The sequence below is a fragment of the Eptesicus fuscus genome, chromosome 13, assembly GCF_027574615.1.
Source record: "Eptesicus fuscus isolate TK198812 chromosome 13, DD_ASM_mEF_20220401, whole genome shotgun sequence".
Classification (NCBI taxonomy): domain Eukaryota; kingdom Metazoa; phylum Chordata; class Mammalia; order Chiroptera; family Vespertilionidae; genus Eptesicus; species Eptesicus fuscus.
Genome location: NC_072485.1, coordinates 18,714,870 through 18,733,218, shown reverse-complemented (window position 1 = coordinate 18,733,218; position 18,349 = coordinate 18,714,870). Strand labels below are relative to the sequence as shown.

At 37.6% G+C, this 18,349-nt stretch overlaps 1 protein-coding gene across 1 annotated transcript in view; it reads left to right on the top strand.

The window, feature by feature from the left end:
- The first annotated feature begins 13,491 nt into the window (after positions 1-13,491).
- Positions 13,492-18,349, top strand: part of CNTN5 (contactin 5) — a 465,423-nt gene continuing 460,565 nt past the window's right edge. Inside the window, exons 1-2 of the mRNA XM_028157040.2 lie at positions 13,492-13,504; positions 14,266-14,487. Of these exons, the coding sequence (XP_028012841.2) occupies positions 13,492-13,504; positions 14,266-14,487 (235 nt within the window). The remainder of the gene's footprint in view (positions 13,505-14,265; positions 14,488-18,349) is intronic.

The window sequence follows — 18,349 nt, the reverse complement described above, 5'->3', positions numbered from 1 at the left end:
TAAGTTTAAAACATACAGCATGATGATTTACATTTATTATTGTGAAATGATTACTACAATAGGTTCACTTAATGTCCATCTTCTCAAATAAATAAAATGAAAAGAAGAAAAGAAAAAAAAAAGAAAACATTATCCTTGTGATGAGAACACTTAAGATTTACTCCCTTATATATTATACAGCAGTGTTAGCTGTATCATAAATTGTACATTACATTGCTGAAAGATGCTTTTTAAGGTACCAAAAATATCTTCCTAGAGTATACACTTTGGTATTATGATAGATTTAATTTTATGTTTATCATCTCAAAACTATACAAAGATTTTTTTCAAGAGAATAAATTTCTTTTACATCAACCCCATATGTTTATTTAATATAAATAAATCTTTTAATATGGGAAGACTAAAATACTTTTAAAATTATAATAAAAAGTTAATTTATGTAATAGATGTTTGATTTTATCTTTAAACTGTAATTACATTTTATAAATTAAGTAAAATGACTTATGAATCTTTAGTTCTATAAATAAGTGATTAGTTATGCATCAATAGAACATCCCCTAAATTACATTTTTTATAACATATTCACTGCTTCATAATCAACACATAACAGCATTAAGGAAATAGCAACTACAAAGGCACAATAGGAAATATGGCCTGATTTACTTGAAAAACTGCTGGTAATTCAATATTGATTGATAAAAATTTGAGAGGGGGCCTGGCCAGTGTGCCTCGACCTATAAACCAGGAGGTCATGGTTCGATTCCCAGTTAGGGCACATGCCCGGGTTGTGTGGGCTGGAACCCCAGTGTGGGGTGTGCAGGAGGCAGCCAATCAGTGATTCTCTCTCATCACTGATGGTTCTCTCTCTCTCTCCCTTCTCCCTTCCTCTCTGAAATCAATAAAATATATATCCTAAAAATTTTTGAGAAGGTGAAGACAGGAAAGAGAATTATGAATTTGGACAAATAGATAAGAAGGGCCTTATCTCTCAGAAGATAAGTTTGCTTAGCCATGAAGGTTTAAAGGAAGGATTGCAGTATTTGGGACAGTCAAGGTCAGTTCCATGCTAGAAATATCACTTTCATGAAGTTGTGGAGCATGGCCTGGAAGGATGTGGGGAGAATTTAGAAGATGAAGTTAACTAGAGCAGTGCTTATGGGTATGAAGATGGTAGGATTTGGAAAGTATGGGGGTTGGGTTAAAGCTTTAAATATCTGTAGAACACCCAGGAGGAGATTTCTCACAGGTAATCTATAATAATAAAATCGTAATATGCTAATTAGACCAGATGACCTTCCAGACAAAACCAGGGCTGCTAAGGAAGCCCGGGTCCTGGGTGCCTGCCAGCGGCCAGAGGGAAGCCTGGGTCCCGGGTGCCAGAGGGAAGCCGGTGCTGGCAGCCGGGGGAAGGAAGACGTGCACTTGGAGGAATTTTGTGCATCGGGCCTCTAGTTAGATATAAGATGGCAAAGTGAGAGGAGAGATCTGGGCTATTTTTAAAGAAAGCCAAACCAATCAAGCCCATGTCCAATTCCTTATTTGTGCAGAGGAAAACAAATTAGAGCTATTGTTTGGCATCCTAAAGTCAAACCAACTTGTTAATGGAATGAATTTTGACTTTTCATCTAGCTGTCTTGGCAGCTGGTAGACACAGCCTAGCAGTCACTGCTCATTAGGGCACTGGACGCACAGCTCCCCACTCTCCAGGGGGAACGTGGGATTTCATGATCCATCGTAACTGAAGAATGAACGTTTTCAACATGATATAATTAAACATTATGGGAAAGAATGGATTAGGGTCCTCTGTGACATTTGGCTAAACATGCTAGCTAGCAAAAATACACAAATGAAGGTCACATTTGCAATTATTATAAAAGTGTCTACATTTTAATTAGGTTGCTGATAAATGTCATTGAGCCTTAGCCACTGACCGTCATTTAAAAAAAAAGAAGGAAAATGTCACCTAAAAAGTCAAAATTTTTTGCATTGTCATGAAATTAAAACTTGTAGCCACACACAAAAAAAGTGTTCAACACTAAGGTATTAGATAGGCTTAGTGACAATCTCAAATAAAATTTTAGAAAGGGATATTCTGACAGCATGTAAAATGCAGTGATAACACAGATTTTAATGTTGTTTTCTAAAGCAGGTTCACCTTTACTGTAGAACCATGTGAGCCCCCCTAGTTTTGAAAGGCTCTTCTTATCTTAGAGGGTGCAGTTTAAATAGCATTTTTTTGGCCTGTGATTTTGGCTTAAATTTATTCTTTATTCATTTGAATTAAATATTCACTGACTTTCTCACTTGCATGGCAGATCAGTCCTCAACCTTAGACAATTTTGTGCCTAAGAATTTTAAAACATTGACACTACTTCTTAGAAATTCTAAAAATATTTTGAACTTTATAATACTATTCAAAAATCATTTTTCCCTTACCTGAAAAAAAAAAGGAAAACTTGCATCACCTTATATGAATTTCCTTTTAAATTAGCATTTGAAAATGAGACAGAGAAAAGTAAATATATGTAGAGCTTTTATGGCAAATTTGACTAATATTTCTACATATGGATTTTTAAAGCAGTCATAAATAAATTTTCAAAAAATTAAATGGCAAATATATACATTAAATCATAAAGAATATGATCAATAAATTTTCCTACAAAAATATAAATCTTCTTATATAGTACACTATCAGCAAATAAAAATTCACACCAAGGTAAATGTAATTGTTGATGGTCATAGTGTACAAAGTGCTTTTAAGAACCAAGAAAAAGAAATCAAATCAATAGGAAAAAAAGGGAAACTATTTTATATATAATTCAAGGAAGAAATATGAACATGTGAGAAAATGAAGTATATAATAACCAAAATGCAAACACAAACAATAATGAAATATAATTTTCACTAGCATATTTTAAAATATAATTGACATTAGCAATCATCTATTAAAAGGCTATACAAAATGTGATATAATGTTAAAATTATTGCTGTCTCATGATGCTAGCAGGGATATAATTAAGGCAAAATTCCTAGAAAAAATTGTAGCAAGAGCTACTTCAGATTAAAAAATATCACTTCTATGATGCTCTACTAAGGAAATTATTAGTAATACAAAGATTTATGTACAAAGATATTCCTATAGCATTATATATGACAGAAATAATCACAGCATTAAATAAATAATGGTTAAATAAATTATAACAACGCACATCATTGGAATGTTATATAATCAATAAAATGCCTTTGAAGAACATTTGTAAAAGGATTTACTATTTACAATGTAATATTAAATAAAAATTAGAAGTTTAACTAATCCCAGTTGCCTTCAAACAAAAAAAAAAAAACATCCTGTACATCTGTCTATAAATCAAATGAGAAATAATAGAGTTTGAGTTTACAAAAGGTACTACTTCTGAATACCAAGATCAGAGATGATTTTGATTCTACAGTGAGCATATATTTTTTAATTAGAAGGTTTAGCATTAGAATTCATGGGAAACTTAACTTACTGCTATTCCTTTTGATGCCGAACCCCATAATTTATCGCATAATAGAACGCATTAAGATAATGACCACTCTCAACCCAAGATTAAATGACAGCTGAGCTAAACACTCACAGATTGAGAAAATACCAGATGCTTATTCCTCTGAAATTAAATTTATATGTAAGTAAAATTTTTTATTTGAAAAGTAGTGGAGTTGTGATCTGTAAGGGCCAAGAAATAACAGTTCCGCAGTTGGGAGTTGCTTTCTGGAAATAGAATTTGTTAGATATTGAGTAAGTGCCACAGATGAAGCAGACATGGAGGCACTGACAGAGAGAGTGACATTATGAAACAGGCTGCAACATTTTAGCCTACTCGATGTCTTCATCATTATTTAACTAAAAAGCTGGACCAAATCAGCTGTCCGTCAAGGCTCGAATATCACAACCACAGCAGATAAGTGAATTTAAATGAGTTGTAGGTATTTCTTCTATTAAATGAGAATTCACCTAACTTTGCTAAAATCATTGAGAAATTGTCTTTTGATGTCGTCTTTGAAGAAACTGCAGTTAGTTGCATAGTTTCCAGTTTATTTCAGAATCTGCCTCACCAGCATATACTAATAGTTACGCCGGTCAAAGCTGTGGGACTGTCTTTGAAGAAAAATCGCCTTACTGTAGTGAGGTCATTTGGGGACTTCAATAAGTAAGGGCCCTTGCAGGGATTTCTAAGCAATTTTTCATGTGCTAAGTAGCAAAAGAAAAGTCATATACATATTTCATTTTTTAAATGACTATTTTTAATGTTGAGATATGAGCAAAGCTCAACTCAAATTTCATCTCGGGATCCAAGGCCTTTTTTCTCGGTATCAATTGCTTCTTCCTAGATGTTCCCACACAATTACTGGATTGAACCATAATCCATTTATGCATCTATTTCACTCTCCCTTTTAATATTGTGGTTTGTGGCTGGGCCATCACAATGAGACTGTTCTTATTGGAAAGAATAACAAACAGCTGAGGAAAATGAACATGGGGGTTTCTTTAATGATTAAATATATAAGGAAAATGATTTGCTCAGAGCAGCTGCGCCAAGCAGGAGCTAAGGCACCAGCCCAAGTGGGAAGTGCAGCTTCCTGAGACCCTACCAATTTCCCTGTAGAGACCCACATCTGAACACGCTAGTGCCCACGTGTAGTGAGGATCCCACCAGGCCTGGGAGAAACCTTGATTCTCCTAATTGGGGAGGGTGGCATTTTGCCCTCTTACTGCTATATGGCTTCAGTCTATGCAAGTATAAAAATCACTTCTCACACGTCCCATATTTGCAAAGAAAGTAAACCTTATGATAAACCTTTTCTCTTAAACTATCAGTACGTATTTATTTATCTGAATGGCTATCAGTATCAGACTGAGTTTTGTTCAGATTCTATGATTGTGGTGTCCCTGAAGTTTACACTATTCTATATTTAGTTGATAAGAACTCTGTGAAGGCAAAGATTTTACATTTTTATGGCTTTTTGTATTCCATAGTTAATTTTCAATTTGGCATATACAGTAGTTGATAATTTTGTGTATATTGAACAAGTACTAAATCTCATATTGCATTATGTGTGTCTATGGCATTTCACGATTATTCTTAGCTATCTAAAATTCCACGAACACAACGGTCATCTTTAATTTCTCTCCCAAATCCACAATGATGAAGTGCATGTGATGAAGTGCATTAACATTTTATAGATCCTAGGGAAAAATCTGTAATAGCACCAAAAACATGGGACATAATGAAATAATAGATGTTTTTTTTTTTACATCACCACATATAAAGAAGGCATAACTTTCTGGTAAAATCTTCTCAAAAATGGGGAGGAAAACATTTTTTTTTAATTATTTTTTCACCACAGCATTTATTGCTAAACAATATCAGCTTTATTTGATTTATTATCAAATACTATCTGAACTATCCTAAATGCACAGGGACTAGGAAGGTAAAAGCTTATATAATCATTGCAAAGTTAAAACTTCACTGAAACCTTTAATTATCCAAAACAAAAGGGAATTCTTTAATCACTAAATTAATTTGGTTATATTTCACAACTAGCTCCTTTCCTGACTAATTTCCTCAGTGATTAGAAAACAATACTCATAATGTAAAATAAAAAAATGTAATGCAATCACACTTTATACTTTTAGTAATTTGAAGAAATATCATCTAAATACTGTAGATTGTTTTAGCAATAGTGAAAAAATATGCAAAACAGAAGAACTTTAAGAAACTCTTTCTAAAAACTTTTTGCAATAAAGGCATATATAATACCCCTATTAAGATGTAATAAGTTTTATGTTATATCTATTCATACAACTAAGCAGTCACTACTTAGAAAAGAATATAAAGTTCTCCAAACCTTAAATCATTTTGACTTTAACTGTTCACAGTGTATCTGAGAAGGAGTTGTAGAAAAATTTAAAGCTATGTCGTTGTTGTTTTTTATCCTGTAAGTATATCTATTTTTCAACCTTATGCAAAGAACACTGTAAGTGTGGTGCTGTTAAATATGTTTCCTTATATTCTAGAAGTACTACAGTTTACATGCCTGACTTTGGTGCTTTAAAAATGGCGAGTTTCATCCTCTGCACACCCTGTCTTGCTCATGCAGCTAAAAGACTATAAAGTTTACACGGAAAACATTTCTGGAAGAAAGTGCTGAGTTGAGACATAGACTCGGGCTATTTCAAACTCTCCTCTGCCACAGATGCCGACAACCAAATTGAAATGATGCACATTATTTATCAATTATTTACCATTTCTAAATATGCTTCACACGACTGGCTTTGCTGAGGTGCTACATCCATCCATGCAAGCTTCATAAAGCAGTAGCAGGCTAAAGTTGCACCGTTAACATTAATTCTCATCAAAGCGAGGACAGCCTTAGCAATTACCCTGAAAAAGGTCAGATACCAAATTTCTTTATGCTGACTTTGATGCCAAATTAGGTCACACTGCGTGCTTGGCTACCGCATGACTTCTGCTCTTTTTGCACCCTGAGTCATCAATATACGGTGGCACGTTTGTTCCCCCGACTTGTGAGTCAGTGATTAAACACGAATACTCTTCAGAGCATCACGTATCGTTAGGTGGATATAGTTTATTTATACTTATTTTTACATAAGAGCTTAAATAAATATTTAAAATCAAACTAGAACTATAGGGAATAAATGGATTTATGCAAAGACTGGTCATTTCATGAATTTTTGTGTTGTTTATCTTTCTTTGGATGTAAAAATGGACAGCTTTGCATGCAGGAGTGAATGAAACAATTTAAATAGAGGATCCAATAGTGATGCTCTAGTTTTATCATCAATATTATAAGAATTTTAAAGTTCTTCGTAAACATGTTTTTCACACTTAGGGACAAAGATAAGAATCTGAAGGTTTTTTTGGTGTCAGAAAATTCAGGACATTTTAAATATAGTAAGGGATATATTCTTAAAGATTGACAGAAGAAATCCTAGTTCTGCTAATTCTAATTAATTATTTCATGAATATTATTTACATTGAATGGCAGTGTTATATCTATAAAAGGGCCTTTTAAGTAATGAAAAAGCAATGCTATTAGTTCCCAAACTGCAAGTGGTGGCAATGTCATTCAGACTTAATAGACTACAATATTATTAAATAATATAAGTCCAGTGGTCCCAGGGTCATTTGATTAGAAAATATTTAATGAAGGCATTAATATTTACTCTGACCCAACCTCCAGCTGGAATTTCATGGTGTGAGAGCACCAGGTTAATTGAGTTCTATCACAAAATCTCTAGACCACTTCAGAAGTAGTTGTAATTCATGTTCCCTAAGGTCTGATCTATGAAAAGTGAGAAAATAGAAGAGAAAAATGATTAACATATAGCTAGATTCTGCTGACATCTTTAGCATAGATATTCATTAAAAGTTGGAGCAACTAATGATGATTTCTCTGAAAAGGAATTATGATTCACTTTTCTTTCCAACCCTGAACAGGAGTATGGAGAAAAGATGGGGTGATCTTGCTTTAGCCAATAGAAACACAAGAATATATAAGCATTGAGTTGTCTATAACTCAATGATTTCCATCAGTAGTCATTTTTTTCTAATTCATTTATAGGAATACACCTGTCGGAAAAATAAAAAATGTAATTATTCTCCTTCCATTTTCCAATCTTTTAATTCCTCACCATAAAATGATTATTAAAATTTGGTGTTTATATGTTTTTATTTTGTAACTTAATCAGATGTAGAAGGCATAACCCAGTATCCAATTATGTCCACCATATAATAGTACAGGGTAATAACTAAAGTGCAGATAATAATAAAAAGTAGCTAAAAATAGTTATCAGTCATTGCATTTTACTATGAACCAAAGTTTTAAGTGCTTTATGTATATTAATTTTTTTTATCTCTATGATAGCCTAAGAGAGAAATACTGTTGTTATCCCCATTCTAAAGGCAAGGACACTGAGCCACTGAGCTATGCATGTATTGCTCAAAAGCACATAGCTGCTGTGAGGTAGAGTCCAGATTTAAATCCAGGCATCTAACTTTGGAGTGGATATTTCGAGGATTACTGACAGAGCTGCTTTCATCCAAAAGTCTAAACCAATAAAATGAATGGCCAGGGTTTAGGAGGATGTATACACCAGAGCCAAGGATTGTGTTCTCAGGAACTGAGTCACGATGGTAGCCAAGTAAGAAAAGAAAAAAATGATATTGGCAAGTTTCCTCTCCACCTCTCTAGGTACTCTGCTTTTACTTGATTTATGTATCATAGTTCTTAGTTTTATATATTTTAGAATAATTTAGCTTGCTCATTTAATGTTCCACTACTAATACTTTACCAATTTGTAATCCTTTACCAATATTCCCAGATTGTAAATTTCATGAAGGCAGGAACCATTTGTGATTTACTCACAACTAACTGTATTCAAAGTTTCTAATACATAGTAGAAAGTCCATAAAGAGTTGTTGAAAAAAACATGCATGCTGAATAAGATGGGATGGATTAGGGAGGAAATGTTTGTGTTTGCTGAAAGAAAACAGAGTTATCTGAGAGGAATCCAGCCCAGAGTTCAATGATGTCACTTAGCATTTTTATTTTACTCAGCCTCTTTGAAATCCTGGGTGCAGAATTTAGACCCAACCTGTCCTCCTTTTCTTAAATGACAGCCCTTGAAGTGTGACTAAAAACAGGTTCTTAGTCCTGAATAAGATTTACTCAGTGATCTATCTCAGAAGGTGCTTTTCAGTGGCAGAGATCAGGAATATTTTAAGAGCTGAGGCAGAACCACAAAAGAGAGTAAGTAAAGGGCTGTTAACTAGATGTAGGCGTTAGAATGAGCATAGGGAAATATTGGAATAGCAAAGTCTTAGAACTGAGTGCAAGTTACTGAGGTTGGGGTAAAGCTAGAAATCATCTGGGAGGGAGCTGATGGTCATGAGTAAAATCATTTAAGGGATAGTTTAAATGGAAAATATTTTTTTCTAAAATATACCAACATTTAGAAGTTGAGGAGACAAAGAAGAACTATCAAAGGAGATAAAGAATAGCCTGTGAAATAGAAATAAAAGCATAAATTGTAGGAGCCTGGAATCACAGGAAGATAATGTTTAAAGTAAAAGTTAACCCAGTTGAATACTGCTATCAGGTCTAATACAGTAAAAAATGGTCCTTAGATTTAGCAACGACCTAGTTACTGTTAACCTTGAAAAGATTCCTTATTGTGGAATTATATAAACAAGACTATTTGGAGAGGCTCAAGGGAGAAAGGGAGGAGAAGAATTGAACACACTGACCATCTATAGTGCTTTTCAAGAAGTGTTGCTGTAAAGGAAAGAGGTAGAAGGAATGATAAGATGAAGATAGCCTCTTTTTAAAGGTTTGAGGAATTTTTGTATAGTTATAGGAATGATCTTACAGGGGGACAAAAATTTGGATGTTGAAGAGGAGATGCAGGGGTAGGCAAAAGTAGGTTTATAGTTGTGAGTACACAAAACACAGAGTTCACTCTTGTAATATTAATTCTTGTATTATTTGTTTCTATTATTTCCATATGAACAACTGTGAACCCACTTCTGCCCACTCCTGTATAGGGGATTTTCTAGAAAGATATCCTTGTGTAGTCAAGATGGGATGGAATGGGGTTCAATGCACTCAAGTGGAGGAGGTGACCTTTAATAGATGCACAGTTATTCACAGCATATCAGTGAAAGCAAGGCAGAATATATGGGTATACATATAAATGATGGGAGCAAGTGAAGAACCCTCTCTTCAGATTGCTTCTGTTTTCTCAATGAAATAGGAAATCCAAGACGGTGTGGCGCTTGAGGACAGAGGATAAGATGTAATGTATCCAGTAGGGTGGGTTAGTAAAGGAACTAGGGAAATGTGACAGTATTACCAGGAAGCTTAGAAATCTCACTTGTGGTGAATATCATGGACTGAGACCTTTAAGCATGATTTTGTGTTCTTCTCTAGGAACAGTGTGCCAATAGTTGGATTTAACCTAGACAGGAGATTTAGCCTGAGGAAAAAAAAATAAAAGGCAAGGACAGCATGGTTGAAGGTACATTGAAGGGAGTAGGGATAGGCAGGGAATTGAGGAAAGATGAGGGTGCAGGACAGTGAATGGGTTCTTGAAGGGGTTGAGATTCTAGAGAGGAGGAGGTGAAATAAAATAAGGACAAAAATGCAAATGCTGGCATTTAAACTGAGGAAGAGGATGCTGTATTTTTCACCCTCAGCAGAGCCTGTATGTGTTACATCAATTCAGTCTCTCAAAGTTGAGGGTTAAAACAAAGTCCTATAATTGGAACACTATTTTCCCATTCATTTATGCTAATATATCTATTTTCCAGACCTGGGGATCCCCAGAACTGGGATTCAGGAGTAAGAAAATTAAAGATGTCAGAAAAAGGGGCTGGCAGCTGGGAGGAATCAGCCCTTATCCAGTGGCTCAGTTGGTTGGAATGTTGTCCCATGCACCAGAAGGTCGTGGGTTCAATTCCAGGTCAGAGCACATACCTAGGTTGCAAGTTTGATCCCAGTTGAGGCAAGAATGGGTGGCTGCTGATAAATGTATCTTTCTCACATTGTTGTTTCTCTCTCTTCCTTCAATCCTCTCTAAAAATCAATAAAAAATAAAATAACTTTAAAAAATACATGTGAGAGGGATGCCTCACTGAGTTGATAGCCATTGTACTCAGGCCAGGAGACTGAGGGAGGCAGCAGGCTAAGGCCCGGGTCTGTATGTCTAATGCAGTAGAGTTGGCAGTTTAGGGTTCCAAACTGTCTTCCCGGCTTGGAAAATCCTTTTGCCCTAGCTAGTTTGCTAAGTGGATAGAGCGTCAGCCTGCGGACTGAAGGGTCCCAGGTTCGATTCTGGTCAAGGGCACATGCCTAGGTTGCAGTCTTGATCCCCCTGTAGGGGACATGCAGGAGGCAGCCAATCAATGATTCTCTCTCATCATTGATGTTTCTACTTCTCTTTCCCTCTCCCTTCCTCTCTGAAATCAATAAAGATATATTTTTTTTAAAAAAAGAAAAGAAAATCCTTTTAACCTCCTGGCTCTGACTCACGTTCCCATGCACTGCGCATTTTTGTAGAGCTCTCAGACAGCTTGACACTGCCGGACACCCCAGTCTGCAGGGCAAGTCTCAGCACTGATCATCCACCCTGTCCACTGCTCTCTCCTCTGTGTGGACTCTCTTTCCTCCCCTTCAGTGACATCCCACTTTCCAGCTTTCCCTCTTTCCTTCCCAGGTTCTACTACCTCTCCCTCTGCTTTCCTCTTAAATGCCGGTGCTCCTCAGAGTTCCATTTTCAACACTCTAGTTCTCAATTTACACATTTCCTTGGCAAGCTCGTCAGCTCTAATAGTTTTAATAACCATCTAATTGATTATCATTTAATAATCTCAGGAGCCTGCATTTCCCTTATGTTTACAGAATCTTATAATCAACATAACTGCCTTAGAAGCACCTCCAACTTTCCACCTGCCCAAAACTGAATTAATGAGATTTCACCTCAAGCCGGTGCCTTCTCCTACATTCTTATCCATCTTACAGAAGCACAGATCATCCTCAGTTATTTACTTGCCTGTCCTTACCTCCAATCTAATCAATGAGTAATCTTATTAATTTTATTCCCATATAGATTATCAACTCCTCATTCCTGGCTAATCTTTGCCTCTATTACAGCTTTAGGCTCTTGAGTAATCATTTTTCTTTTTGTTTTATTCCAAATGGCACTGCAGCCAGAGTGATCTTTCTAAAACCTATTGCTGTCTTTTCAAAGTCATACCATTTTGGCAGGATGTATTAGGCATTTCATCATGGGCCCCTTGCTTACCTGTCTAACCTTCCCTCTCCTCTCTCTCCTCTCCCTCATGCTCTGAACTTATGACTACTTAACCTTCCAAGCATGTCATGCTGCCTTCCCTGCACAAGTCTTCATGTCTTTTTTTTTTTTTTCTTTATCTAGAATATTTTTTTCTTCTCCCCTCAGAGCTGTCCTGAGCTACTCACGAACAAACTTTCAGGATTGAATTTAGACAGATTTTCATTTAGGAAGTATTTTCTGTTAGTCATTGGCTGAATAAGAAGATGCCTCACCCTGGGGAGGGAGCCCAAGGGTCCCTGAATTTGCTGCTATGTCATCTTGGATTAAAGTTACAAGCATAGTTACCTTTCTTCTCCACTAGGCCAGGAGTTCCTTGAAGGTTGATGCAATATCTTCTCCTATCCCTAGAATGTAGCCCAGACTGAGTTCTCATTTCAAGTTTGTGGAATACATAAATGGATGCATAAATTGTCAGATTTCTAGTAACAGCTTTAGAGTTCACTTTAATTGATGAAAGAGGAATATCCACTGCAACAGGTGCAACTGATTACACAACAAATGAAGTCTTGGTGTGGAGCACACAGGCAAACTAGCAAACTATGAATAGATAGATAGATACATATGATGTGTCACTAAATTCTGATCCTGGCTTGTTTGAACCTCATTATGGCCCTTCTAGCTTTCCACTGATTTATCTTATCTAGCTTTAAGAACTATAAACCACATTCTCACACTCCATTCCAATTGTTAACACTAGCATGGTATAATTCTTTTTTAATTTTATTTTTTATTTTCGTGTATGAGCAGGGTAGGCAGTTAAAACACAAGGCAACAGAGTGCACTGAGAAATGAATAGGTTCTGAGACTAAAGCTACAAACTACCTTTAAAGGAAAACTCATTCTCTTTTCATTACCTTATACCTCTAGGTGCCAAAACTTGCATTTAATTCCAGGTTTTAAAGAAGACTTTATGTCTACCCATAATCTATTCTCATAGACTTTGCCCAGGAGAGGTTAGCTATTTTCAGTTAAAATTGATCCACCTTCACCAGACTTATGGTTGAACATAAATACTAAAGGATATGATTCTCATTACAGCTCCTGATAGGCATGGGCTGCACATAATACGTTAAATTGGAGAACATCTGAAAATATGCTTTTTCAACTTTAAGAGAAATCATGTTGACAATTTCACAGAGCAGAAAATGTTAAACTTAATTTGATGCTTAACACCTAAAGTGTTATTTTCAAATCACAGAAATGGTTCTTGCATTCCATAATATCTCTAGAGGCAGTATGACTCTAAATTATTTTAATTATGAGAACGCCTACTAACAACATAAACTATTTTTTATCTAAAATTAAGTCCAAATGTCAGATACCCTGAACAAAAATGACTTATTCTAAAAAGTATTTTCAAGATCAACACATTATCAAATTCAATTGATATTAGACTTAGGAAAAAATTCCAATTTTAAATTGTTTTTAAGAAGTCATCAATTAGTTTGTATTTTGAAACATTTGATCTATACACTGAACTGACTCTCCCCTGTAGATATAAAGGAGTGTTAGTACCACTCACTTTGCACATCTTTTATAATGAAAAGTATGGGGCACTAAAATAAAATATGAACATGACATTTCTCAGTAACCAATAAAAGCAGAAATTTCCTGATAGTATTCCCACTTGATAATATTAAATTACATAGATTATGCAACAAAATCTACAAAGCAACATTATCCAAAATTTTTGTATTGCATAGTAAATCTGACTGCTTTTTAAGAATATGAGCATAACTTACAGCCTACTCAAAATATATATGATACATTAGATGCATTTTCTACTTTATGATAAATTTTAGATGATGATCATAAATGTATATTGTTTTTATTTTTATAACCTGTATTTATAGAATATAATCCATAATGCTATTTTTTTTCTTTTCCCATTTTTTAACAATAAAAAAGGTACTGATCTACTGTATGTAAATATACATTTTAATATTAAGGCAAACAAAAAGTTAATTCCAAAATTGTCCCGACAAAGAAAGTAAAGACAAATTTTGGATGTCTTCTCTTTTTCCTTCCTTCCTCCCTTCCTCCCTTTCTTCCCTCTTCCTCCCTCTCTCCCTCCCTCCCTCCCTCCCTTCTTTCCTTCCTTCTTTCTTTCCTTCCTTCCTTCCTTCCTTCCTTCCTTCCTTCCTTCCTTCCTTCCTTCCTTCACCACAAATTTAGAACTAGTAGAATTTTCAGAAAATATTTTAAAATATAAAAGTAACATTTTATTTTTCCACACTCTCTCTGTAATTTACATTTTGTTGCAGCTGCAAGGGAAGTTTTCAAGAATGTCTTCAGAAGAAATAATTTTCACAAGAATTCATTTTTTTATTATTGTTTTTCTTCTACAGAATATTCTGGAGCTCTTCCTGGTCTCCCTACTTCATATGCTGCTTTGCTAAGAATTAAGAAGAGTTCATCTTCATCTGTGTTTGGTTCAAAGACTAGACCACGATACAGCAGTCCTTCATTAGGAGCTCTGAGTGTTTCTTCACCAAGTTGGCGAGGGACAGCTCAACATTATTATTCCCCCAACAACCTTTATCATTCATCAGATGCTTTCAAGCAAGATGGTAAGTGTCAGAGGAAAACTATACCGTCTCAAGTTAAACAGGCAAGAAGACTTTATTCAAGACAATTGCAATAGGGGTCAAGGCTATTGTAACAGTGGAGAGAGGTTGAACTCAACTCCCCTAAAACAGAAAATGGCAGAGTTTTTAAGACCTGGATAAAAGGGAAGACACTGAGGAAGAGGTTGGTCAATGTGATTAGATCACCTGTGTTTACTAACCGATGTTTGTCAAAGTTAGTCTCTTACCCTCCTATAGACTATAGAGACTGAAAGATAGAGCCCTCTCTTTCTTGATAATTACATTTATTTTTTAAATAATAATAACTATATATATATACATATATATATAGTTATTATTATTTGAAATGTAATTGTCTATTATGCTAAATGAAATAAGCCAATCTGAGAGAGACAAATATCACCACGCATATATATATATCTGGTGCACGAAATTCATACACGGTGAGGGGGGGGGGTGTCCCTCAGTCCAGCCTTCACCCTCTCCAATCTGGGACCCCTCGAGGGATGTCCGACTGCCCGTTTAGGGCCGATCCCACGGGGGCAGTCGGACATCCCTCGGGGGGTCCCAGATTGGAGAGGGTGCAGGCTGGGCTGAGGGACACACTCCCTCCGCTGTGCACAAATTTCATGCACTGGGCCTCCAGTATATATATAAATTCTTTGGTTGATCTCTTTTTGTCCCCCCAACCCCACATTGAGGTATGTCAATCTGTTCCATGCCTCCCTGCTTCAGGTCTTATTTTGTTGGTCAATTTATTTTGTTCATTAGATTCCACAAATAAGTGAGATAATGTGATATTTGTCTCTCTCAGATTGGCTTATTTCATTTAGCATAATAGACAATTACATTTCAAAGAATTGCTCCATTCTTTGAGAGATCCTTGGGAGAGACATCCCTGGGTTTTAAAAATGGCAAGAAACTGGAAGAAAACTTACATGTCACAGGGGCAGAGAAGAAATTTTAATTGAAAGTTTTCTAAAGTAAATGCTCTAAGAAAAGGGAGTTAGGGGACTATAGTTAGTAAGAAACCTGCCTGAAGTTTATCAAACTGAGGAAACTGTTAAGGCCTCGTTGGTAATAAGTATGTTTTCTGTTCCACACATATTTAAAAAAATGTTTATATATATATATATATAATTATATATGAGACCAACCTGATTTAGGATTAAGACTAAATAATAAATTTGTAGACTGAAAGAAAAATATAAAACTTCTGAAAGACAGTTTAACAGTAAATATTAAGAGCCTCAAAATAGCCATATCCTTTAATCCATGTTTCATTTCTAGAAATGTATTCTGCATCATAAAATAATAATACACTCACAGATATAAGTATATACTAGCTTTACTTATGAGTGGAAAATAAATCATTTGAATGCCTAACACTAAGATATCAGTTAAATAAAGGACTGCTATGCAGATATTAACATTATGGGTTGAATAAGATTTTCTAAATGTTCTCTAACTTTGCCATTTTTGGTTATATCAATAAAACAATGCAAGGTAGATTAATAGTCAGAGAGCACTAGTACATGATTATTACCACATTCTGTGCCAGGCTTTTTTGGAGAGCTTACATCAATTATACTCTCAACAAATATGTAAGACTAGAGGCCCGGTGCATGAAATTCATGCATGGGTAGGGTCCTTAGGACTGACCGGACATCAGGGCCATTCTAGGCCTTCCTCATTCTGCGCTGCTTCCTGGTAGTCAGCACATGTCATAGCGAGCGATCAAACTCCTAGTCTCCCAGTCGACCTCAAGAGGGGAGACTTTGCATATTAGCCTTTTATATATATATACTAGAGGCCTGGTGCAAGAATTTGTGCACTGGGGTGGGGGGCATCCCTCAGCCCAGCCTGTACCCTCTCACAGTCTGGGAGACCTCACTCCTTACTGCCCATGTGCTCACTGCTCCTTACTGCTTGGCTTGCTGCTCCTTAGCACTGCTGCAGAGGCAAGAGAGACTCCCGCCACTGCCACTGTGCTTGCCAGCCATGAACCCTGCTTTTGAACGGTGCTCCCCTTGTGGGAGCGCACTGACCACTAGGAGGCAGATCCTGCATTGAGCATCTGTCCCTTGGTGGTCAGTGTGCATCATAGAGACTGGTCATTTTGGTTGTTCCGCTATAATGGTCGCTTAGGCTTTTATTATATACTAGAGGCCCGGTACACAAAATTCGTGCATGGGGGGGTCCCCTCAACCCAGCCTACACTCTCTCCAATCCAGGATCACTGGCTCTTAACTTCTCACATGCCTGCCTGCCTGATCACCCCTAACTGACCCCCCTGTTGGCCTGGTAACCCTCAACTTCCCCCTCCTGCTGGTTGGGTGACCCCTAACTACCCTGCCCACTGGGTTGGTTGCCCCTTACTGCCACCTGTGCTGGCCTGGTTGCCCCCATCTGCCCCCGCTCCCACCATCCTGGTCGCCCCTCACTGCCCCTGCCTGCTGGCCTGTTTGCCCCTAACTGCCCCCTCTGCTGGACTAGTCACCCCACACAGCCCTCTGTTCAATTGTTTGGTCATCCCACACTAAACCCCCTGCCGGCCTGGTCACCCCACGCAGCCTGCTGCTTAGTCCTTTGGTTGGCCCTCACTAACCCCCTGCCAACCTGGTTGCCCCACGCAGCCTGTTCGATCATCCATTTGGTTGTTTCGGTTGTGACGGTCACTTATGTATGTATGTATATATATATATATATATATATATATATATATATATATATATATATATATATATAGACTAGAGGCCCAGTGCACAAATTTGTGCATGGGTGGGGTCAGGCCGACCACCCCAATGGGGGTTTATCAGGGGCAGGGCTGATTGAGGGTGGAGCCGGTGGTGGGAAGGGGTTGCGGGAGGTTGGGGGAGGCCAATCAGGGCCCCAATTGGGCCAGTTGGCCACCGCAGTGCGCATCACAGCGACCAGTTGTCCCGGTTGATCTGTCATTCCTATCACTTGGCTTTTATATATATAGTTAGAGATGAACATTCTTACTGTTTTCAATGTGAATGGAAACTGAAGGGCAAATAAGTATCTTTGAAAAGGTCATGCTGCAAATAAGTAGTGTTAAAGAACAAAATTCAACTGGATATATTTGAAGACTTAATTGGCTTTATTAAATTTACTAGAGGCCCGGTGCATGAAATTCATGCATTGTGGGAGGAATCTCCTCAGCCCGGTCTGTACCCTCTCCAATCCAGGACCCCTCAGGGGATGTCCGACTGCCGGTCTGGGATTGGGCCTAAACCGGCAGTCGGACATTCCTCTCACAATCCAGGACTGCTGGCTCCTAACTGCTCACCTGCCTGCCTGCCTGGTCACCCCTAACTGCCACCTTTCCAGCCTAATTGCCCCCAACTGCCCTGCCCCTGCAGGCCTGGTCCTCCCAACTGCCCTCCCCTGCAGGCCTGGTCACCCCCAACTGCCCTCCCCTGCAGGCCTGGTCACCCCTAACTGCCTTCCCCTACCAGCCTGGTTGCCCCTAACTGCCCCCCTTGCTGGCTTGGTTGCCACTTACAGCTCCCCCTGCCAGCCTGGTCACCCCAACTGCCCCCCTTACTGGCCTGGTCGCTCCTCATGAACCCCTCCACTGACCTGGTCGCCCCACACAGACTGCTTGTTCAGTTGTTTGGTTGTCCCTCACTAACCCCCCCTGCTGGCCTGGTCATAGGCAGCCATCTTGTGAGGGTGTGAGGGTTAATTTGCATATTACCTCTTTATTATATAGGACTAGAGGCCTGATGCACAAAATTTGTGCAAGGAATTCAGCCCTCGAAGCCCCGGCTGCCTTGTGGCCCCGGCTACCCCACAGCTCCACCCACTGATCGTTCTG